Consider the following 23,928-nt stretch of genomic DNA (forward strand, 5'->3'; position numbering starts at 1 on the left):
TGCCCGTTGATTACTGGTTTTTATTCTAAAGAGTAAACAGAGATGGGAAAACCAGGTCCAGAAAGTAAAAAGCCTGCCAAAGTTTGGCTTTAGCCACAGGTGCTTCTCGTAATGGCCTCGTTTACCTGCCAATTGACGACAAGCACCTGTAGCTAACGACAAACTTGGCAGTTGCATGTCGACCTGAGTAAGGGGAGAAAACATCGTATTGACAACACTTACAGAAACAACAAGGCAAGTGGTCCTGCTGCAGTTGACTCTGAAATGTGCAGTTTAATGCATTTGTTTCTTCTTCTTTTTTTAAGTGTTAATTCTAAGTTATAGTATAAAGAGAGCAAATCAGCTCATTGTATTGTATTGTATTCATGTCTTTATTTGGAATGCAGTCAAGGAATGACAATGACTGAGCACAAAGTCAATTGACCAAACAACACACAAGATGCAAATATTTACATTTATCTTTCTGTCTCCCTGTTATCCTCTCAAATTACACACACAAAAAAAGAGTGAATGGATTGTCTATTTTAGGTTACCCGAGCAAACATTATTGAGTTTGCCACTGAGCACAAAGACAAACACACAAAACAAATATGGGTGCCTGCAATTGAGGTGAAAGTCAAAAAGGTTTACTGAAGACACAAACAGGGATGTGCATTTTGGGGTTCTATTTTATATCTAACACAGGGGTAATAAACCTCTGACCGATCAGAGGCTGCTTCAGTTTTTGTAAAACCCGGAAGGGCCATACTAAATGAATGAACACAGTATAATGCAAGAACAATGTTCATGTTATGAGTACTGTATTTGCAGGTTGAAATGATCTTGGCTTTTGTATATGCTCAAAGGCCAAAGGTTGCCTACCCCTGCTCTAAAGTGTTTCAGTGCGTTTTTTTAAGTATTATTTGGAAAAAGAGGGAGAACAAATACAAAAATGAGCAATATAAAAGCAATACTCTTATAGAAAATTGTACAGAAAATTCCAGTGCATTCACTTTTCAAGGTCAACTTCTCTCCCTCTTTCTCTTGCTTTCTGCTCTTTAGTTTTTCTAATTATTGCACCCCTCTCAGTTGTCTATAATTGGAGGGTTCATATTGACGATGACTTGAACAACAAAGTCTTTCTGGATTTTGGCGTCCTGCAAACGAGTCTTGTCTGTGAGGAGTTTCCCAGAAAAGAACCACCTCTGGTGGGACACGTCAATGGCCTCTTGTTGCTCCAGCTGCTTTTTCAGCTGGGCGATGGAGTCGGCCAAGCTGGCAGTCAGACGCAGATCTTCGCCTTAACAACAAAAAAGTCACTAGTAACTTGCGTCTTACTGTATTGTTTTATTTATTTTCTTACCTGAGGAGAGTCGCACACGCAGTTGGAACTCTTGCCTACAGGGAGGAGGCTGCACTTGTTTTTGTGTGGATTCACAAACTTTGCTCTCACTGCATGTTTCATTGATGAGGTTGACGGGCGGTACCAAAGTGTAGGCTGGAAGCTGGTAACGATTGCCCAGCTCGTCGTAACTCTCCGTGAGAGAGCCTGCACAGACACAAAACAACACATTCAAGTAAAAATGCTCTGTTAAACAGTCATTGCAAATTTCCCACATCAGGAATATCAGTGAAACTTAACATTTCTTTAAAAATAAAAAAAACTTAAAAATGTATTAAGTCTGAAAATTGTGGAGCTCACACTAATTTCCTCCACTTTTGTTCTTGTTTGTTGTAAAATTTACTAGAATAGCTGATCTTATTTGCGGTTAATCAGAGGCACTTTAAAGGGGAAGTCAACCCAAAGAAAATTTCTTGACAATATTATGTTATATGCAGCCCCACTAGTCTAAATACAGTATTCTAAATAATATTGTGTTAATGTAAATATGAGCTAAGCAGAAAGATCCAGCACTTTTTATCAATATCAGAAGGTGGACATTTTGCCACTTGCGGTCGAGTGAAAATGACATCACAGTTGCGCACGTCTCAGGAAACAACCAATCATAGTTCAGCTTCAGAAAACAGGTGCACTGTGATTGGTCGCTGTCTGAGCCCTGAGCAACTGTGATGTCATCTTCAGTCGACAGCAAGTGGCAAAATGTCCGTCCCCTGAAATGGATAAAAGCTGCTGGATTTTGCTCCATAATTCATATACAACTAATGTAATATTAATCAGAATGTCATTTTTAGAGTAGACTAGTGAGGTCACATATAACATATTATTGTCAGGAAATGTTTAAGGTTGACTTTCCCTTTAAATAATGGCAGTTGTGTGCTGACTCCCATTTAAGAGGAGCTTGGATGTGATTGGTTCATTCTGAACACAGCCAACATCCCTGGTTATAACAAATGCCAAGTCTAAAACAGTAAGTACGAATTGAGAAGCGCATGTGAGGCTGGAAAAGCATCATTTGAATTTCCACTTTTATACGCAATAATCCCACGGCAACAGTGTAAAGTATTTTCGATGGAAAAATCCATTGACAAAATAGTTTCCTGTTAATGTTGATAAGCTACGAGGATGTCATCTAGTGGAGAAAGTGGGGGAAATTTGCAGTGTTCCTGTGAATCTGTGAAGTAGACCAGATACACAATAGAAAAACAGTCGGATAAAATACAATGAAATGAAATAGTTTTATAGATTATAGTCCTTATTGATTTTTTTGAGTAGATAAATAAGCACTTGCCATGCCAGTGTTTTTCCCCACTATGTGTCTGTGTGCACCAATCCAGCGGCAGTGGTCACGCAAGACGATTATGTAATAACTATTAGTGGTGTAATCTCTAAACAAGTGAATCGCGGCCGTCTGCAAACTGCCCTCTGACATTTTGAGAATTATGACAAGCGACTTATGCGCTTGTGTTCACAAATGTAAACACTTTGCATTCTCGAGCGGAATAAGGCGCGTGTGCGCATGTGTACCGTGAGGCAGAGTGATACAGGCTCCGTCCACGATGGCCTGCGCCAGTTCCAGGTCATTGCACTCAGCAGCCAGGGCTGCCGCTCGAAGCGCGTCCCAGATCTCTTTGCGTCCATCAAAAGCCGGAGCCGTGTCCCAAAACTCATCCCGCTTGCTCCTGAGCTGGCCCTCGGTCATCGGGTACTCGCTCTTCCACTTGGGGCGCTCCTTCTTGAGAGGCTCGTTACGTCCTGAAGGCAAATGCGTGACACTGTCAGTTAGTACCAGTGAATTCATTATGGCAAATGATCAAATAAAATCTACAGTTAAAATCTTTCAGTAATGGAATTTCAATTAGTACATCCTTTTTCAAACACTACAGTTAAATGAGTCATTGAAATATACACAAATACATTTTAGAAAAGATAAGAAAATTATCAAACTATTTATTACTGCCCCTTAATTTTGACTATCAATATTATATTACAAACATGACCATAAAAAGTAATACTGGAAAGTACAAACTAAGATTATATATTCATATGAGTGAATACATGCGAAAAAAATCATCAGAAAAATATAGGAGAAATTTCAGGACAAATCCAAAATGCTCAATATACCCTTTACATGTGTACTGAATTTGACCTTGACTTGAATGCACTTCTGCTCAATGTTTCAGTACTTTTTCACAACTTCCTGTTAGGAGCTGAACAACAAAATTCATAACAAATGTTTAATAAAGGAGTTATTTGATCGAACCCAGGGGTTCAGACAGTGGAGGTTGACACACACAAAATAAAATATGTTAAATGTCACTAACAATAGTACAAGGATTAACAAGATATGATCAATAATCTAATGGCGGCCGGTACAAATAACCTCCTAAATATCTCAGTTTGTGATACTGCCACTAAGGATCTCATAGGTCAGGGGTCTGCAACCTGCAGCTCTGGAGCCACATGTGGCTCTTTAGTCCCTGTTTATCTCTTCTTCTTTTTTTAATGTAGAAGTTAATACATTTTATTACATATTTCGTTGTTTTTTTTGGGACAAAATATTCTTTGAATTAATTAACAATTTAGATTTTAATAATAATATCAGAAAAAGAGACAACAATTAGATGAAAAAGTTACCAAAATATGTCCATATTGTTTTCTTCTTCACAATGTTCAAAGGTTTTGCGGCTCCAGACAGATTTTTTGTTATGTATTTTGCCTAAAATGGCTCTTTTGACAGTAAAGGTTGCTGATCCCCTTTCATAGATGTGGACATAATGTGGACCTTCGAGTCACGCAGCTGCTCGTCTCACCATCCCTGATAAAGAACACTATCAGCGTGAGCATACCAACAAAGTTAATTTAACTCACACAGAGATAGGGACAGGGAGTATCATAAAAGTGATTCATTCTCGTGTGTGTGGATTAGTGGAGTGAGCAGTAACACACATACATGGGAGCCACACGCGGGTGGACGCCACTGGATTATAGACGGTAATCAGGTGCCACATAACAGGATTTAGCTCTCCGTGCCTATCTTCAAAGGGCATTGGCTGGCCAGAGGACCACGCCTTGGCCAATGACAGTCAACAACAGCACATGTGCTGCATGGGATCAAATTATTTCTATAATACGGTATATGCAATACCAATTTTGCGCTGATCCAAGTGAGGGTTGTTTAGAGGAGATTTTCACTTTTCTGTATTCCATTATACTTGCAGAAGTGCTATTACATGCTACATCAAGAATGTGGATTAATGAGCATAAACAAATACAAATAAAAACATTCAAGTACAAATGTAATTATTATTTGCCAATTGTGAGATTGTTTTTCAGCATAAACGTGAGTGAGAAGCTCTTCAAACCATTTCTATAAAAGTCAGCAAGGTGGAAGTGGGTTGCTGTTGTCTCAACAAATGTATTTTTGAATTAATAAGAAAAATATTAAACTTAGAAACACATAATGTTGTAGCTGCAAAGAAATACTTTTTGATTGTAACCTAATCTCATCCATTTATTTATTAGCCTTCCTATCAATCAATCAGTCAATCAATCAATCAATCCATCTCAACTTACTTTTCAGGAGTATTCTTAAAGGTGGATTTGGAGAGTGGTAGTAGTTGTACTCCCTGGAGTTGGGAACTCCCATAGCTGTATTATTTGTCGTGAATGTGGCTACATCCACAGCCGTGTTGGTCAAAAGAACAGCAGCAAGTTGATCTGTCTGGTTTACTTGACCATCCGAGTGCTTATACGTGTTCTAGTAACAAACCATAAATATCCTCTCCCTGCTTTTCATGGAACAAGAGTTCAAGCTGGGGAGAGTTGTTCTGAAGGTTGCATCTCTGCACAAGAGGCCTAATCCAATCACTTCTACTTGGAGGAGGGATAAAAATGTCCAAACATAGCATGCCAAACCTATTAGAGGTCAGACATTCCGTAGGCCAAGATTCTGTTAACGGGCAGCCTTATGGGTCATACTGTACATTCTTGTCAAAGTCTAACTTCGAGAACCTTTGAGGTCATGTCGCTCAAATACTGTATACAATATACATTAAGATGTTAAGTAAGGCACTCAGAGGGTTAGACGCAATAAGTAGGCTTTCTGTGCAGGCTCCAGATTTAGCACAATGCATTATGAATGACACGTTTGCGTGTAGAGACACTTTTTGGATTTTTGAGTGAAAATCAGGGCACAGATTTGAGGCCTGAAATACAAAATCAGACCACAAGCTTGCAAAATAATTACCGGTAGTAAAAAAAAAAAAAAGAGTTTGCCGAGCTTTTTCAAAATGTGCACGAGGCCAAATAAGGAGAAAGAAGAAGAGCTGACAAAGAAAAATAAATCTGCATTCAAGAGACAATATCGGCAGACCTACTCACAGAACCGGTTTATTGCAAGTTGACTCATACATGCCAAACCTGCTCTATGAAATATGCCAAGACATGCTCACAATTATGGCAATGAAGCCATCAAAACCGCTTTGGCACATGGAGGCAAGCCTTTAAAAAAATTATGTGGTCCTGTGGTCAGACTGACATTTTAATTTAGCCAAGAAACGAATGACTTGGTAGGTGCTGCTGTTTTGGTTAGCAACAGATTTCAAATGGCCACAGCTATTAATCTACCTGTATGTCCAACTGTAATATTTACCTTTTATTTTGATTTATATTTTTGTGATTTGTTTGAAAAAAAAAATTCTGTTTTGAATATCACACTACTTTTGGATGAATTTAATGTAGTTCGCATCCTCCTCTGCTAACACTATATTATTGCCAAGAGTGTCCTTGACTTTTGATGTTGCTGGTGATGCACATTCGGTGTGAAAAATCTTGAAAGCGAAACCTCCAAGTAGTTTTAATAAACAACTAAATTCCACTTGGCTTTTTCTTCTCCACTCCATTTCATTTTTCTCACCACGCGTCAATAAACTAGTTATCGTAAATCAAATCTGCAAAAGTACAACAAGATGGAATAGTCCAGCGCATGAGGAGGGATGAGGGCAGCCAATTATGATAGATTAATTTAGTCTTTAATTAACACCATCCATCAATCCATCCGCTTATCCTCACAAGGTTCACGGCCACGGGCATGCTGGAGTCTATCCCAGCTGTCTTCGGACAGTAGGCGGGGTACATCCTGAACTGGTTGCCAGCCAATCGCAGGGCACACATAGACGAACAACCATATGCACACTCACACTCGCAACTATTCACGCTCACATTCACACTTGTAAACAATTTAGAGTCTTTAATATGAAACTAAAAGCGTGTTTTGGGGCTGCAGTAGGAAGGACAACAGACTACAATCCAGAATCTCGGAACTGTGAAGCAGACGTGCAAATAATCACCTTTTCCACAGTTCTTATTGATGTCACTCTAAGCACTGGCTGCATAACTATTCTATTCCACAAATATACTGTAGTTGCTTACCTCCACGTTTTTTGCTCCTAGTCAAGCTCCGGACACTCCCTTGGCCGTCGCTCCTGCTCCTCCTCCCCACGCAGCCCCCCATCACGGTACCTGCAGATAGATGTACGTACAATCACGTCCACATGCCAAATAAAATAAATTCAAAAACTATGACGCTAAAGACGATGTGCAGATGTGTGGATCTTCGTAGTGCAATAAAGCATTATGTGAACAAATTGTGACAGCTCAGCGTGCTCCTGCTCGGTCTGCCATGTTTACGTCACGTGTACTGCCAGCTGACCCATAGCACGCGCCAGGTCCACGCGCCACTATACTGTACTTCATATTGCACAATTGCAGTCCGAATTTTTATTTATTACATGCTATATATATAAATGTGGTCTATGTAAAACACAAATAGTTAATTCAATCGTGAATTTGCAACGACTGTTTGAAAATTCTTACGCACCTGAAATCCAGTCTGCTAAATGATGCATTCGTCGGCAGTTTGCTTGCCACATCCGAGTTCCGAGCTTTCAAGACCACAGAAATGTCAAAAACCTCAGGTTGTGCTACAGAAGCCGTCGGAGAAGCACCATAGATTAGGGAAATGGTAGGGAATGGACAGCAAAAATCAAATGTAAAATGAAAGGGGAAGAAAACTAAGTAATTATTCACCGAATCCTGAAGAACAGAATACACTGTAGACCTAAAAAGTACAAGAGGTTTTGCATCGATAGAGAATAAAGCCCGATCAGCGCTCGCGCATGCGCTATCAATTCAGACGCTGTTATTTGCCCCCCTCCTCCAATACGCTGTTAAGTTAGCTGAATACAAGCAGCATGTCATTCAAAATAAAACCCGCGAATGTGTCCCTGGTATAAAGTGTGAACGTAGCTTCAAAACGATGACTACGGCATGTAAATAAATTAACTCGGTTCTACAGGAAACCTGCGGGCATACGTAGGCTATCAATTGACATCATAACTAAACACCGGAAATTTTATTTTGAAGTTACATGTTTCTGATTACATTGCATTTGACGTTTCTGTACAGAGCATCCTGAGCACGCCATCTACTCATCCGATCTGCACACGTTCTATGGCTAAATCTTCGAGTATTGGTCATTTAGTTTATAATATGTGTCAAACCTAATTATATTATGAAATTATTTTAATAATGTTAGCGTTTTGGGGTCAATTTAACAGATACTGGTTAGAATGACTCAATTATTTGCTTAGAATAGCTTAATTAAAGATATTCTCAAAAAATGAATGTAGTAGGTTGTGAAAAGTGTAACTGTGAAAAGTATGCTCATAATAAACGTAATTAATAGGCCTATATTTATTCTTAGTGTGTCAGAGAATGAGGAGCTTTTGTTTTATATTATTTGCTGTCGCAATCTTGTGCATTTATTTTTATTTATTCATTTCAATATTATTGCATACAAAATTTTTATTCAGAATCCCATATAAGACAAAATATTTGACTACAATGCCAAAATGTGTTGCAACACATTCATCATTGTGCATCACTACCACCAATCCACCATGATTAATTTTATTTTGTGTTGAAATGAAGATCAAATCTGGCATTAGTCTGACTTAATCCCACACTACTGACATTGCATCGTGTGTGCGTGCGCGTGCTCAGTATGCCCAAACAACGTTGTGATGTAACATGAGATGAGACCCGAAAATCAAATAAAAGACACAGTTAAATTATTTACAATTGGTAGGATTCAAGTGTTATGTATTACAAGTGAATCTGAATAAGAAGAACCACATTTGTATAGTTATTTAAACAAGATTTATTAATTTAAACAGATAAAAAAAATACAGATAAATAATAGTGTTTTTATTGGGGGTACTTATCTGGCTCATTAAGTATTAGCTAAGGTAGAATATGAGCAGTTAAAAGTCCCCTTAAATTTTTCACTTAATTTCAATCCAAGCGACTGATAAAATATCATGCGTGATTCCACTGTTTTTGAGGTATTGGAGGTTGTTTTCACCCAATTTTTTTTTACTTCCATCAGGATCCATCTTGAAGTCAGCCTTAAAGTGGGGTACACATACTTTAGTCTTGCTACTATGCAGGCATTTGATTTGGAAGAGGAAGCTCCTGTTTTTAAATGGTGGCATCCTGAATATGTGTAACACTATTATAAAAGCCGTAATCAGGTGGGGGTCTCCCATTTCGAAAATCAGTTAAAATGTTAAAAAATTGGTGTGTGTATACCCCACTTAATGCAAGCTTAAACCGCTATTGGCTCCTTTTTGACAGGAAAGCTGTCCCACGTCAGGCCATCGCTCAGCGGCGAGTGGGCGGAGGGCAGAATCACACGCGTGAGCCAGTGACTGCAAAGTGACATGCAAACAGAGGTTAGATTAGGTCAGAAGTCAGCAACATTTCCTGTCAAAAGAACCATTTTAGGCCAAATAAATAGCCAAAAATGTGCCTGGAGCCGCAAAACGTTTGAAGATTGTGATGAAGGAAACAGTGTGTTAGGATTAGTCTAATGTAGTGAGGGCCCAAGAGCTAATCAGAGCAGCACCACAACACATGGAGCATCCAAAAATTTGATTATCAATTTTCTTTTACCTTCTACCTTTTCATCTTTAGCTTTTGGATTTCTGCCCCTTCTTCCTTTTTTGGACATTTTGTGGCTATTTTCTGACATTTTTTCTGCCTTTTTTTGCTAGCAAATTTCTGACATTTTTGGCAATTTTTAATGGTAATTTCCCGGATTTCTTCTTTTGTTTCTGGACATTTTATAGATACTTTTTGAACGTTTTCTTTTCTGCCTTTTTTTTTCTTTAAAAATCAACAAATTTTTGCATTTTTTGGCAATTCCAACAATATTTTATGGTAATTTTCTGCCTTTCATTTGTTTATGGTCATTTTAGGTTACCTTTTGAACATTTTATTTTCTGCCTTCCTCATTAAATTCTCTGACATTTTTGGCAATTTCATGGACATTTTATGGTACATTTCTGCTTTTTCTCTTCCTTTCTGGACATTTTATGATCAATTTTTGGACATTTAAGTAATGAAAAAAATATTTTCATTTTTTTTATTACAACATTTGGACTGATATTTTGCACACCATTTAATTATTATTTTAAAAACAACAAAAACCTTAATTTCTAATTATTATTGTTTATTTTGTTAGAGATCCACAGGGAGAGTGACTAAAGAACCACATGTGGCAGGTTGCAGACCCCTGGATTAGGTGGTCACAAATAAAGACAACAATGGAGATACAAATAACACAAAAAAACACACCTTTTCCTCTCCACACCAAGGAAGACTTTCCAGTTATGCAGCTTGCCGTAGTTGAATGGGTTTTTGTACACCTGATACACAGGGTGAAGAGAAAAGTTTACACTTCTATAACTAAAAAGAAAAACAACCCTTCATTTCTAGCCAGGATTCATCACGACACCAGTTATTCAAAACGCACCTGTCCCATTTTTTCCATTCGACTCTTTTCTTTTGCGTTGGTGTGCCTCTCTATGCTGGTTTCACCTTGTGATATGAGAAGTGCATGCCACGTGGTCAGCGCTCCCAAAACCACTGCCACGGTACTAAAATGATACAACACGCTATAATTAGCCTCTTTCAAAGTTCATATATATTTTCCCGTGTGCTCTTGACAGACTGGAACGGTGAAGTCGATCTAATTTTCCACCTTCTGAGGTTGTTGCAGAGTTGTTAGTGCTTGCTATGCTGCCTGTGTGTAGGGGAATTTCATCATGTCGGGACACGGGTGAGAGGTAACACTCACTTCTCTTGACCTGTTGTGTTAAAAGCAATTGTTGCTGACTGGCAAAGTATTTGCATCTAGTATAGTGTCACATAATTATGTGGTCGTGGTATGTTGTGTTGCTGTGATCTGTTAACAAAGGCTGATTCCACTCCCCTGATTTTTAGATGCATGAGAAGATTCAAATGCTGTCCTTGGGCTGTGAGACTACTGTCAATCATTTTCAGGGCGTGATCACGTGATCCACTGGGTACATTTTGACATCAACTAGAACAAAATGTCCCAAAAAAATTTGTAAAATGATTGCATATTTTAAATCCTTGTAGAATTCCCTTTCTAAAAATATTTATTTTGTGAAAATTGACCCATTAGTTCCTGATATACAGGGGTTCAAAGGAAGGGAGCCACGCCCCTTTTTGCCCAAAAAAATTAACATTCGGCGAGCAATAGCTCCCAAATCCCTGCTCTCATTAACTTAAAATTTGAAATTTTGTGTTGTGAAATCACAAACAACAAGTCCAGCTACTTCGATTAAAATCAAAACTTGCTCTTTTCGATTTTTGTGGTGATTTGGCATGGAATTATCCATATAGAGATGGGCAACAATTCTTACTTACATTCACACCATCACTGAGTGGGAAGTGAACCCACGCTCCCTGCACCGAAGTCAGGCGAATGTACCACTACAACATCAGTGACGCTACTTTAATACTTTTATCATGATTTTGTTCTTACCTGGTGAGCACCCACATGTAGATGATGCTCTTATCCATGATCTTTTCCTTGAAAGAGTATGGAGGCGCAGGTGTCACATAGTCAGTCTTAACAAAAAACAAAACAAAACAAAAACAGCAGAATCAGTAAATGAACACAGACAGAAATACTTGGTATGATTAGTTAGTACCTGGCCAGTGGGGAGTAGCCCTATTAAAGGTCCCATCCCTGTTACAGGAACCCCTGGCTTTTCCATTTCGAAATGCTTGAAACGCTAAAGCAGCAGCCCCCGAACACCAGGCCCAGCATTAAAAGACACCCCAAGGAGAAAGGCAGCAACAATAGAAAAGCAATACAGCACATAATCACAAGCTCCAAGAAGTATAATAAGGTGAAATGGTGCATTATGAGTGCCACCCACTCACCTCAAGGGCATTGTACGCAGCCAGGAAAGGGATTCTGCCGCTCACGCTGCAGTACACACAGCCCAATGTCATGAAGACGCAGAAGGAGAAGAAATAACGGTGGTTCAAATGACCCACGCAATTGTTCAACCAGGCTGATTGGAAGACATTAAGGATGAAAATAACACTTGTAGCACTATGAGGCTACACCAGGGGTCTGCAACCTGCGGCTCTGGAGCCACATGTCGCTCTTAAGTCCCTCTCCTGTGGCTCTCTGTGGAAATTAGTAGAAAATAATAGCTTTTTTTAAATTTCTTTTTTACATATTTATTTTAATTATGTATATGAAATAATCTTTGAATGACTTCAAATTTTAGATTTTTTTAAATTAATAATTAAATATTCAAAAATGTCAGAGTGTAAATTTGTAAGTTGTCAGAGACAAAAGCTAGATGAAAACGTTTTGTTTTTTTAATACTTAAAAAAATATATATATCATAACATAAAATGTCCAAAAGGGAAGAGGAAAATAATAAAGTTACTATATAATGTACACAAAATTGGCACACCAAAAAAATCTAAAAATAACCATAAAAGGTCAAAAAAAAAAAAAAAAAAAAATCCTGAAAGTACCATATGATGTGCATATTCAAAAATGCCAGAGTGTAAATTTTTAAGTTGTGAGAGACGAAAGGTAGATGGAAAAAGTTTTTTTCTTTTTTAAATACGTTGTTTAAAAAAACTAACATAAAATGTCCCAAAAGGAAGAGGAAAAGCAAAAAATTACTAAATTATGTACACAAAATTGCCTCCAAAAATTATCCAAAAAAAGTCCGAATTTTTTTTTTTAAAGGCAGAAAAGAATGTTTAAAAAGTGAAGAAGTTAAAAATGTCCAAAAATCAAAGAAGAAATTCCCCAAATGACCATAAAAAGGCCATAAAACTGCCAAAAATGTCAGAAATTTTAGCAAAAGAAGGCAGAATAAAAAAAAAATTAAAGGCAGAATTATTATTTTTAAAGTAAGGATAGAGGCAGAAAATTACCGCATGTCTATAAAATTGCCAAAAAGTTCAGAAAATTGACAGAAAGGCAGAAAAGTCTAAAAATGTATGAAAAACTAAGTCTGATAAATAACACACACACAAAAAAAATCAGAAGACAAAAGGTAGAAGAAAAATAATCTCAAAGATGCTACATATTTTCTGTTACGGTGCAGCTCTACTTAGCTCCTGGGCCCTAAAACTAATACTAACACACTGTTTCGTTCATCACAAAGGTTTTGCAGCTCCAGACAGATTTTTTGGTATTTATTTGTCCTAAAATGGCTCTTTTGTCATTAAAGGTTGCTGACCGCTGTTCTACACACTAGACATGAGAAAGGATACGACAGTGATGGTCCATTTTGAGAATGCACCTGTACAAGAAAAGGAATATGAAGGAATGTCACTGTCAACTTTTTCCATGCTTAATCAAATGAAGGTGACTAACAACAGCAGAAAATATTTACAGTTTTTGTTGTTGTTGATGACATTGGTAAGAATCCGATCAAACTTACAAGCCAGATTTCTTGTTACTAACTTACTACACAGGGAATTTATGGATTTTATTAGAATCTTGTCTTAATAAATCATTATGACTGTATTTAACTACAACTCACCTGTTGCAGATACCACAGTGATGTGCTCTCGCTGGTTTGGGAATGACACATTTTTTGCAGACAGATACAAATGGAATGTCATTTTTTCCCTGAAAGAAATCCAAGATATTCAGAAATTATTGTTTGAGCTAATCCATCATTATGAGTAACTTGTGACTTGAGTGTCAGTCTTACAGAAGGAGGGTACCCCGGGGCGGTCTTGACGGCCTTGTAGTAATGAAAGACGATCATAACTAGAATCCAGTGTCCAAAACAAAAATGCCAAACAAGCCATGCGGTAGAATATGTCCTGAGTGCATTAGGCAAAAGGACGCCGTAGGCGACCAACAAGATGGAGGTGGTCAGTACCACCACCATCCACACAAACACCTTGTGAGCAAAAACACAAGCGACATTTAGGGCAAGACAATCTTAATACTGTACTAGAAATGCTGAGTTATCCAAGTACCACCGTAATATTTAAATACAGTAACACAGACCATCAAAAATGAGGCAGCGGTTTTATTCCTTAAAAGCATATATACAGTACTATTGAAAGCCAACGTAACATCATGCAATTTAATATTTAATTTAAATATAGGAAAAAATAACTTAAATATTGGTTCAATTAAAATGTACTTCAAATAAATGTAAAAAAAATAAATAATCCAGTGTATTCATTGGATATAACTACATGAGCATGCACTTACCAAGCCAAACCAGCGTGTCACATAGTCCACAGACCATAACAAAGGCTCAAACACACAGTCAAAAACCACGTCTGAATCCGTCAGGATGTTAAAGAAAAGTGAGTGCAGCAGCAGTTTCAAGTAGGCCTGCGTTTTCGACATCCACAGAGGCAGCCGGCATCCTCGTCTCCTGGGACACACTCGCAATAGCACGCAGCGCAACAGGTGAACGACAGAGCCCGGACACCACCGCCAACGCATCCTACACTTAGAACAGCCAATCACCTACATGAAAGAAACACACAAAAAATACAGTAGAGAATCAGAGATTTTCATTTTAAAGCTATATCGTCCACCCCTATGCTGTATTTGAGAACTGAATAAAGATTACTATATGCACCCTTCTTGCGCTAAGTGCTTCATGTTTACATGGAGAATATCAGCACTTGTTGTTGTAGCCTGTTCACTTAAAACACCGTCTGTACACATCAGTTAAACGTTTTATGACTGCGACAGTTTCAATCGTCAGGTTGTGTTTGAATTCCACTGCAAAGACCCTGACAACATTGAGACCAGCTGAAAAGTGTCTTAAACAAACTGCTACACAGACACAAGTGTTTTAGCCACTGACATTAAGTATTTTCAAAACAATATCAGCTAATCTCCTTAAACCCTAAGAAGCATCTTTAAAATACTTGTGAAATTGCGTCTAACAGCACTATAATGGAACCACACTCTTACAACTGACTGATCATCAACTCCAGGCTAAATTAGTCTCTTGATGAGGCACAGACGGATTTTATTCGTTTATTTATTTATGTATTTTACATTTGAATGTTAGTTATTTTGGTTCAACTCATATTACATTCATAGAATGTGAATGACTCATAGAATGACTAGTGCCAGTCCCTCTGTATGCGAAAGAATCACTGAATACATTTTCAAACTGTGCAGTGTTTTTAATCAAATACATTTGTTAAGCACGGTTCAGGACATGTAGACAGCATTTGTAGACACCAGTTTACCAGCAAAAATAAGTCCTATTTAGTGTTGAGTTACCCTTTAAGAGTGACTGTGGTAGAGCGAGGCCATTACATTAATGACATAAACAAAAGTCTGACAAAGACATAATCATGTTTAGCTGCATTCCAGGGTGGAGTCGGAGGCTTTTGAGGTGTTCTGTGCCAAATTATCAGTAAGGCGGGCTGACTACTGACATTAGCACAATGAAGATACATCAGTAGTTGTAGAGTTAGACAGTTACACACTGACAACTGGGAAGCGGTTTGCTTTGCTCGTGTGCCATACAGCCAATGCATTTTGAAGCCAGTACCGTGGGCATTTTGCAGCAAACAGACAATACCCCAAACCCCCCTTGATCTGGCCTCAGATGTCATTCCTGTGTTGACAAATAAAATAGGTGCGCATCCTAAATCTCGTGAGCGACAGATTTTTGTGGAGCGGTACTTACTTTCTTATGAATGAAAACCCTGGTGAAATATATCCTCCAGTCGACATTTTCAAAAGGGCGACCAAATCAGGATTATATTGACATAAAAAGCGATGGGTCGCCGGATAAAGGACAGCTCGTGTTGTGACAGTTGAGCTCAAGCTTGAGCCCAGGAGTTGGTACGCATGCGCCCGAGAGCGGCGAAAAGCACCATGGTCAATTGAGTCCGGATGTACAATCTTGGTAATATTATTGCTACACGACCAGCACTTCCACACGCGCTAAACTTTGCAAAAATACGACAACAGTATTATGGAAATTGCTTAACGACTTATTTTACGATTTCACATATGCGGAGTCGAGATTTGTTGCAATTATCTCAGAGAATTCTGGGAATTGAAGTGCCGGTGCTTGCATTCGCGCAGCAGGGCATGGCATGCTCAGATAGCTTGTAACGTGGCTACCAACTAGCCAGCTTTCCAAACCCAATCGAAGTTTCTGTCGCGAGCCAATATGTCGTTTTGTTTTAATTTTGACGTAAATGCAACAACAAACACGGACGACGTGCAACGGAATGCATCGATGACCAACAAGATTGATGGTGTTGCGAAATCTGTAAGTAAAGACAAAACGATTTGGTAGTGTGCTTGCAATGTGGTGGTAGACCTGCGGTATGTTATTTATTGTACTGTATTGTAAATGTTGTCTTTGGACTTGTTAACTACACCCAAAGGAAGAAATTATTTAGAACTACAAATGTTACTTTCATCCACTAGAGAGCGTCCACTCACAATCAAGTAAGTCAACCTGCAAGATACAAATGGTTGAAAGCAGAGGAAGTGGGATATTTAATGATGACAAGCACTCTTTGGAAGGAATCAAAGTCATTAGGGATATATATATATAAAAAAATCCCAATTTGTTCTGACTGGTTGGCAAATCATCAACACATGACTTGCTGACTGACCTTGCTCATGTCATTCATTCAATCACATGGACGATTTGTAATGGTGTTAAAAACCATTAAATGATCAAATCAACTATTTACTCCGTAGCACTGATCATTAGGGTTGTTGGTGAGACTATACCAGTTGATGTTTTGTGAGAAATTAAAAAACAATAGTTTGCTGGTGGTGCAAAAATAACATCCAGATGACTCTGCGATCCATTAAAATAAGAAAAAAACATTCTTTGCCATCATTAATTTGCATATTATTACAATATTCAATTACCGGTATGTATTATTTTCCCATCCTGTGGCACAGGCAGTCTTCTTATTAGTGGAGGCTTTGCTCTTCATTTCATTTCAAATGTAATCATTAATATTTGTCTAACAGTGGATTAGGGTTAACTGATCAGCCTCACAGGTGAGAGGTTCAAATTTTGGCTTGGAAATCTTTGTTTCAGCATTTTTGCGGGATTGCTCTGCAAAAGAGGCTTTTGTGTATCGAAAAAGGATCAATACATGTTCCGAATTACTGCCATACTGCTTTGTATTTTTCAGGTAACTGAAAGTGGTAGTCCAGCTGAGGCAGTAAAAGAGGCCAAAGAGCACTTTCCACCCTCTGATCCTCAGCGCTTACTTGATGACGCCATTTATGAAACCCTCACCATTGGCACTTTTCCTCCCCTGCACTTTCTCAACGAGACTGTTTTCGAGAAGACCGTCGACGAGAGGGAGGACGCGGAGAACATTCTGTCCCGCACGGCCGAGCAGAGGTCTGACCTCATCTCGGGAGTGTATGAGGGTGGGCTGAAGGTGTGGGAGTGCACGTACGATCTCCTGGAGGTGATCGACAGGGAAGGCCAGACGTTTGGCGGCAAGGCTGTCTTGGATCTCGGCTGTGGCGCCGGTCTCTTGGGGATTTTGTCTTTGAAGAGAAGAGCAAGGGAAGTCCACTTCCAGGACTACAACAGTACAGTCCTTGAGCAGCTCACTGTGTCTAATGTCATTCTCAATTGCCAAGATGATGACAGTGATGATAATGATGATGATGATGATGATGAAGACGGTAAAGGAACACTTGACAAAGAAGAAGAATTTATGACAAAAACAAAACAGAGCAGAAAAGATCTGTTACTGCCAAGGTGCCGGTTCTTCTCTGGTGACTGGCGCACCTTTCTTGTTTTGGCTTCAAGTCAGGACCCGCCATTGAAATACGACATTATCATGACTTCAGAGACGATCTACAACACCGCTTATTACCCTGCGCTACACGACACCTTTCACAAACTTTTAGCATCGCACGGACACATCTACGTGGCCACCAAGTCCCACTACTTTGGCGTGGGTGGTGGGCTGCACCTGTTTGAGACTTTTGTGGCGGAGAGGGGGGTTTTCACTGTGAATCACCTGTGGGATAGTGAAGTCGGACTTCAGAGACATGTTGTTGTCCTGCGTTTTAAAAAAGAATCACTCTAGCTCACGGGAGGCCAAGTTAAACCGGGCCAATTAAAAGCATTAAAAACACATTTTTCCAATTGCTGTCGACTGAAGATGACATCACCTGTGCTGAGGAACTAGGTAATGACTGATCATGGCTCACCTGTTTTCTGGGTTTGGTCAGCAAACTGAGCAATGATTGGTCGTTACCTATTTCCTTGGCACAGGTGATGTCATCTTAAGTCGACAGCAAGTAGCAAAATTAGTTTTTAAAGGTATTAATGGTTCATGAAAAAAATAATGACGTTATCACATTAATAATAGACAAAATATTACCTTCTTACTGTTGAAAATGGCTCAATGAGTCAAGTACCCCTTTAATTGTATTTTTGACTGAAATATTTTAAATACAGTATTGTTCACAAGTTTGGAGTCTGAATTTTTGTCTGTATTGCTAACATTGATTTATCTCATTTTCTGCCAGCATTAAAAAAATGATATTTGCCGTCAATGGCAGTAAATTAGTTAATCTGAAACGCAATTTAGACACAACAGAAAAGGTTCTGGGTGACCCCAATCTTTGGAGCCTACCACCCTGCTTTCAAGCCCACAAGAAGCCTTGCCTGCCTATACGATATAGAATTTGAAATATTTGTTGCTTGAAAAATGGTGGCAACTACAGACATGCATTATGTATTTTAAATTTGAATGTATTTTTGAAGGGGGAATCCTCTGAAGATAGTTAAAAAAAACTGACACATGAGCTGCGTACTGTGTATTCATACAGTTTTAATAAACAAATGCTGTCTCATCCCAGAGTCGACGTGTTGTTGTTTTTTTCTGCCATACTTCCTCCCTATATGGACATGTTCCAGTAAGTGAGAAGCAGTTGAAAGGAGGCAGTTTCAGGTCTATTTAGACACACCAGGAGGAAAGAAAAGGAAATGGGCTCAGTGACCTTTGCGAGTGATTTCCCCCATGTTCAAACAGCAGCATGAAAGACAGGCTTGTTTCTGAAGTCCAACACGAAATGTCAATTGCAACTTACCCGGCTGCCCGAGGATGTTGCTTCAAAGTGGATTCGGGTGTCACGGTACGTCAGTGGTCGGTCTCTGTGGGGTCTCTGTAAGACTCATTCTGGAAAAAGGCCTCCGCTTTTCGTCATCTGCTTCTTCTGTGAAGAAAGAAAAAGGAGAACTAAAAAAAATCCTTATTCTTGGGTGTGGTTTGATAAAAAGCCATTAGATGTGACACATTCTGAAGCAGGCTACATCCCGAAAAAATGCAAATAGACATCCTGGAAATGCAGTGAAGTAACCTGTTTGGTTTTTTTTGTTCAGAAATATGTATCAAGACTGGTCTTGTTTAGACATGAGGAAATGTTTTTTTGACTTGATCAACTGCTCACTTTTTGTTTCTGTTTGACATCATGAAAACAACCAGAGGAAACAAAAGTGACCAAAACGTGAATAAAAAGCCTAGTTTTTATTTATTTATTTTGGTACTTTCGTGACAAAAAACGGCAGGCACAAAGTTGTCCCACACAATATTTTGCGGGCCGTTCGGAGGTAATATCGGAGCCATAATGTAGGAAAAATGCCAAGGCAGAGGTGTGAAGTTTGACATATTACACTCACTTCTCCCGCCCTGTTGTTTTGAAAGCAATTGTAACTGTTGGTATAGTAGGCATATGTCACAGCAGACAATGGCGTCCTCATGCGTTACCGTATCTGGTTGTGGTTTGCTGTGCCGCTGTGTGAAATCATACACTGTTGAGGAATGGCCTTCCTATTTTGCTGTATTCTGTATAAAAAGGCAAAAGCAGACAATTGACAATTCTGTTATTCTGTTACTCTGATCAAATTTGCAGTGCAGAATCCAGGGATGGCAATTTGACTTTATTTAAAATACATGTTCAACAAAATATTGCTGGGGGTTCTGAATTCTGTTTCCATGTCACTATCGTATTGAGCAATAATGTTGCTGTTGGAATTGAGCCATAGCAGAGATCTGCATAGATCATGGAACTCAGCTTTTCTATAGATGACGTCATCACAATGTTGTAAACCTGCGCAGATTTCAATACAACATCAAGCCGCATATTACAATTAGAACTGTAAAAATAAGATGTGACTCAAAAATCGATTGATTTGATTGAATAAAAATGGTAAAAGGTAAGGTAAAATAACTTCTTTTTTTTTTCAAATTAAAACAAGATAAGATAAGATAAAATAAAAAAAAAAAACACAGCTCTCTTTTGAATTCTTACTTGACAAATGAATGATGACATAATGTTAGTCAAAAAAATTTGCTCCCGCGATGGCCACCATTTTAAAAATTATTATTAGAATTTTTTTTATTTGAGCATGCCGGATTCTAACCCTTACCCTTCAGGTTGGGAGCGCAAAGTGCTACCAGTGAGCGAAAAAAGTGGACATTTCCAAGAAAAATAGGATGTTTGGTCATCTGATGTTATTCCCAGACACCATTAGTCAACAATCCATACCTGCCATGAAAATCACGCTTCATTGAAAACATAACATACAACCATGCAGATGCCAATATTACACAACTTCAACGATCTGCTATCATTTCCAAATACCCCCAGTGTGAATATTTTGCTTTCTGAGTACGAGTCTGTAGTTTGGGTTAGCATACACTGACTGGGTCAGGGTGCGTGTCTGCTCCGTCATCGACTCGTCACAGCTGTATGCAAGCCTGTGGGGGAATTCCTGGCTCCGACACTAGAACGCAGCCTTTCCCCTTCTTTGCTTTATGAGAAGAGGGGGCAGGGCCGGTCTGATGGCTTTCCTCAGAAACTATTTTGTGTTGATTCACGGTGTGGGGGCGTGCTGCTGACTCCCACTGTTTCCTTCTTACTGGGAAGTGACTGGTGAGCTTACCGAACGGAGGGAGTGCATGAATAACCGATTGCGAGGAGGGCGGGCTGGAGGGAGGTAAGCCGGCAAGCGATGTGAAACATGATGGTATTTAAGGTCGGAGCAGGATGTCAAGTCACTACATTGTACTTCACACTGGGACACGGAGCGGACGGCAGAGAAGGCTCATGTTGATTCATTTTGGAGAGCAGATCCTGTTGAGAACTGAAATATTTGTTTGTTTTTGACTATCCAAGACATTGTTGGGATGCACTTGACCAAGAGAGGCAAGTATAAAGGTTGAAAACTAAATAGATTCATTTGAAACAGGCAGAAAGTAAAAAGTAAATTTAATGTAATACAAAGGTATACTGTAACTTACTTGAACTTTATCCTGAGTTGACACCTCGCCAGTTTATGTCCTCATAGAGGATTTAGGCTGTTGAACCGGTTGTTTGCCACTTCTGCTAGGAATATTTGCCGTTTCCTGGCCATGCTCAGGTGTGGCCTTTCCTCAGTTGCATGTCCTGAATGAATCTTATCTTATCAGGAACTGCAGTATTTCACTCTGCAGCCAATCAAATCAATGGAAGTAGGAGAAGGAAGAAGCAAACATGCCTTTGTTTGTGAATTTAAAACTTCCTTATTGTATTTTAATGACATCCCTGAAGCTGTTTTTTCTGAACGTGAGGTGCTTGTGACTTTTGAGTCCCATCATTCACATTCAGTGATCAGAGTGCTCTCAGTGCCTCGCAGGCAGAGGCCATCCTTTCGTTGATAGCGAACCATTTCCAGGAATTAAACAGAAAAAGATTCTGACACGCTCAACAAGCTGCAATGTGACCATAATTGACTTTCATTTCACTTTAAAAAAATAAATAATAATTTTTAATGAGGATATTTGAAAATGAATATACCGTGAAGACCTATGACACAATTTCATGTATCTTAACTGTCATTTATCTTGCACTAGTCTTTTTAGCCATAATTTAGTTAAAACGGTAAGTCGGGATTTTATTGGCCTCTATAAACTATTTTTTATTGATCACAAATCAGTCACCCATTTTATTGGCAATGCTTTGTCAATCCCCGTTTGCTGCAATAAGTATTTTAGAATACAGTAATGCAGTAGGTGTAGTAAATATTTATCAAAAATTAAAGTTTCTTTCCCAAAATGTATAATTAATATTATTGTAAGCTACTGTAACATAACGTAGTCATTTGTAAATGATTAAATAAAAATATATTGTACTTAATTGAACTTTGCTTTAAAAAAAAAAGTAGGCCTTCTGGATTTTTTTTTTCAAAGTTCAAACAGGCTGTACATGAATAGCTACAAGCTTAATTCTAATATGTTTGGTTGTATTTTATTAAATCTTGCCATTAATTCAGTAATTCTTTCACATACCACTAGAAGGAGCCCATGTTCCATCAGAGCTACTCATACCACACTTTGGAGGAACAGCTTTCGCAATTTAGGTCTTGATCTGAAAATTCAAAAGGAGCAAGTAACATATTGGACTGGTCGTGAGCCAACTGGTTTAAGATGTGATTTTTATAATGTTATGGTTGATGTTTTAATACCTTGCACATTTACGTTTAATGACTTGTACTACCTGTGTATCAATTAACCTTGAATGAATGCAATGTATTATGAGGACCTCATTTTCAAATGTGCTCCACTATGAGAACTGAATTCCATAGATGGTAGCATCTTCAGGTGTCATCTATGGGCTCAGTTCTTTTGGCATGGCACTAACAACTACACGGCAGCAGAGAATGGAAATGCACCAAAGAGGTATTGCATTGTGCTAGAAATATGTAATGTAATAATCTGCTTCATATTGATGTTATGTGAAATAAATGTCATCGCTTTCTATGTATGTGACTGTCTATTTTGTTGATGTATGAGATTAACAATACTTTCACAATATTTAATTTATTATGTAGTTCACAAAGGATTCATTAATATTTAAAAGGGAAACCATTATGTATTCTTAAATTGTGCAAATGTCGATGTGCTAGATTATAGAGAACACCCACTGATTTAGTGATGGAATTTCCACGTCCCGTTCAAAAATGTGCTCTTATTTAATTAAACAACATGTAGCTACCCTGCATTTCATAATGAACTTTAGAACTTTACTTTATGATGTATGAGCTGTGGAGGTAGGCTACCAGATGGCTTTACATCATCTTCAGTGGCAGAAGATGTATGAATTGAGTGCTCTTAATGTTGCATACAATTTATACAATATTATTTTTGATATGAAACATATGGATATATGGATTGAGCATGTAACTTAAAGGCACAGTGGGTATTATTTAGTGTCATTTAGTGGTGAACAAATAGAATGCAACAATTTTGAAGTGCACACACACTACGGTGCTTCAGAGACACCACACTTTGCAAGGCTACCACTAAATCAATTATTATTTGGAGTGAGCAAGCAAGCAAGAGTGGCTAGCAAGAACTCGCTGGAGCGGCTAACAAAAGCGGCTAATAGGAGAAGCTAGCAAAAGCAACCGAGATTAAAGCAGAGATAAGTGGCGGGAATCGGAATCACAGTAATCAGCTCTGAGTCAGTTTCATTTAAAATCTTTTGTGTAACTAATAGAAGACGAAACGTTCAGCTTTTCTTAGTCAGGTCTCACCACAGTAAAATACTGAAATGATATGTTTGGTACACTGTAAAAAACGAAACATAAAACACTTAATATAACATAATTTTACTTTTTATTTTACAGTTTTTTAAATTTATTTTTAAAATATCATTTAATTCACAAAAATAATGTTACTTGTCAAATGTAAAATAATGTGAAATCACTGTAACTGTAAAAACTAGGGGTGTGAATTGCCTCGTACCTGGCGATTCCATTCGTATCACATTCATAGGTCACGATTTGATTCGATACCGATTAATCCCGATGCGAATCTATAAATTGATTATTGCGATAAAAAAAACAACCTCAAATTTAGAAAATACTAATCAGTAAACTTGTACATTTACACTGTAAGATTTGTATGAAAATGTATCTATTTATCTGAAAATTCTGGCTTATAGCTGAGCCATTGCATTTAGAAAACAGTTTGCAGTCTGTTTCATGTTTGAACAGCACTGAAATAAAATATTAAGGCTTAATCCATTCCATTAATATAACATTCTTCCATGCTTAATGTGTTTAATCCTAACCCTAAGTAAGACGTTTTGT

The 23,928-nt window shown here is 38.3% G+C and overlaps 3 protein-coding genes and 1 long non-coding RNA gene across 7 annotated transcripts; 1 reads left to right on the plus strand and 3 right to left on the minus strand.

Annotated features, from left to right (window-relative positions):
• Positions 1 to 353: 353 nt before the first annotated feature.
• On the minus strand, positions 354 to 7,574 carry ubtd1a (ubiquitin domain containing 1a). 3 transcript variants are annotated; one of them, XM_086093472.1, is made up of 6 exons: positions 7,469 to 7,556; positions 7,260 to 7,362; positions 6,812 to 6,901; positions 2,906 to 3,133; positions 1,343 to 1,528; positions 354 to 1,279 (listed from the first exon to the last, which is right to left on the minus strand). In XM_086093472.1, exons 2-6 carry the CDS (start codon positions 7,309 to 7,311, stop codon positions 1,065 to 1,067), a joined length of 771 nt encoding a protein of 256 aa, XP_085949598.1. In that variant the 5' UTR covers positions 7,312 to 7,362; positions 7,469 to 7,556; the 3' UTR covers positions 354 to 1,064. The 3 variants fall into 3 exon arrangements, with proteins under 3 accessions (XP_085949598.1, XP_085949597.1, XP_085949599.1); XM_086093471.1 differs by having other exon boundaries at positions 7,260 to 7,574; XM_086093473.1 differs by lacking the exons at positions 6,812 to 6,901; positions 7,260 to 7,362; positions 7,469 to 7,556 and adding an exon at positions 4,955 to 5,189.
• A 989-nt stretch (positions 7,575 to 8,563) lies between these two features.
• Positions 8,564 to 15,620, minus strand: zdhhc16a (zDHHC palmitoyltransferase 16a). 2 transcript variants are annotated; one of them, XM_086093469.1, is made up of 11 exons: positions 15,475 to 15,620; positions 14,025 to 14,288; positions 13,510 to 13,704; positions 13,336 to 13,424; positions 13,064 to 13,092; positions 11,699 to 11,832; positions 11,464 to 11,547; positions 11,295 to 11,380; positions 10,257 to 10,380; positions 10,079 to 10,149; positions 8,567 to 9,150 (listed from the first exon to the last, which is right to left on the minus strand). In XM_086093469.1, the coding sequence occupies exons 2-11, from the start codon at positions 14,262 to 14,264 to the stop codon at positions 9,048 to 9,050; spliced, it is 1,155 nt and encodes a 384-aa protein (XP_085949595.1). In that variant the 5' UTR covers positions 14,265 to 14,288; positions 15,475 to 15,620; the 3' UTR covers positions 8,567 to 9,047. The 2 variants fall into 2 exon arrangements, with proteins under 2 accessions (XP_085949596.1, XP_085949595.1); XM_086093470.1 differs by lacking the exon at positions 11,464 to 11,547 and having other exon boundaries at positions 8,564 to 9,150.
• A 66-nt stretch (positions 15,621 to 15,686) lies between these two features.
• Positions 15,687 to 18,652, plus strand: mettl18 (methyltransferase 18, RPL3 N3-histidine). The gene is made up of 2 exons (XM_086093216.1): positions 15,687 to 16,068; positions 16,958 to 18,652. The coding sequence occupies exons 1-2, from the start codon at positions 15,967 to 15,969 to the stop codon at positions 17,873 to 17,875; spliced, it is 1,020 nt and encodes a 339-aa protein (XP_085949342.1). The 5' UTR covers positions 15,687 to 15,966; the 3' UTR covers positions 17,876 to 18,652.
• LOC147164068 (uncharacterized) lies at positions 18,611 to 21,234 on the minus strand. The gene is made up of 4 exons (XR_015096912.1): positions 21,098 to 21,234; positions 19,562 to 19,639; positions 18,885 to 19,010; positions 18,611 to 18,747 (listed from the first exon to the last, which is right to left on the minus strand). It is a non-coding gene; the product is annotated as an uncharacterized LOC147164068 (long non-coding RNA).
• Between the last annotated feature and the right edge of the window lie 2,694 nt (positions 21,235 to 23,928).

Source organism: Leptonotus elevatus, chromosome 13 (genome assembly GCF_054856555.1).
Source record: "Leptonotus elevatus isolate MCC_2025b chromosome 13, RoL_Lele_1.0, whole genome shotgun sequence".
Classification (NCBI taxonomy): Eukaryota; Metazoa; Chordata; class Actinopteri; order Syngnathiformes; family Syngnathidae; genus Leptonotus; species Leptonotus elevatus.

Excerpts from the sequence above, each read along its gene's own strand:
- mettl18 (XM_086093216.1), top strand. The coding sequence starts at position 15,967 with ATGTCGTTTTGTTTTAATTTTGACGTAAATGCAACAACAAACACGGAC. Across the intron at positions 16,069-16,957 it reads TTGATGGTGTTGCGAAATCT|GTAACTGAAAGTGGTAGTCC; the intron begins GTAAGTAAAGAC and ends TGTATTTTTCAG.
- zdhhc16a (XM_086093469.1), bottom strand. The coding sequence starts at position 14,264 with ATGCGTTGGCGGTGGTGTCCGGGCTCTGTCGTTCACCTGTTGCGCTGC. Across the intron at positions 11,833-13,063 it reads CAAAATGGACCATCACTGTC|CCTGGTTGAACAATTGCGTG; the intron begins GTATCCTTTCTC and ends TCTTCCAATCAG. Across the intron at positions 11,548-11,698 it reads CTGCGTACAATGCCCTTGAG|CGTTTCAAGCATTTCGAAAT; the intron begins GTGAGTGGGTGG and ends CTGCTGCTTTAG.
- ubtd1a (XM_086093471.1), bottom strand. The coding sequence starts at position 7,311 with ATGTGGCAAGCAAACTGCCGACGAATGCATCATTTAGCAGACTGGATT. Across the intron at positions 3,134-6,811 it reads TAGGAGCAAAAAACGTGGAG|GACGTAACGAGCCTCTCAAG; the intron begins GTAAGCAACTAC and ends ATTTGCCTTCAG. Across the intron at positions 1,529-2,905 it reads CTGTATCACTCTGCCTCACG|GCTCTCTCACGGAGAGTTAC; the intron begins GTACACATGCGC and ends GTGTCTGTGCAG.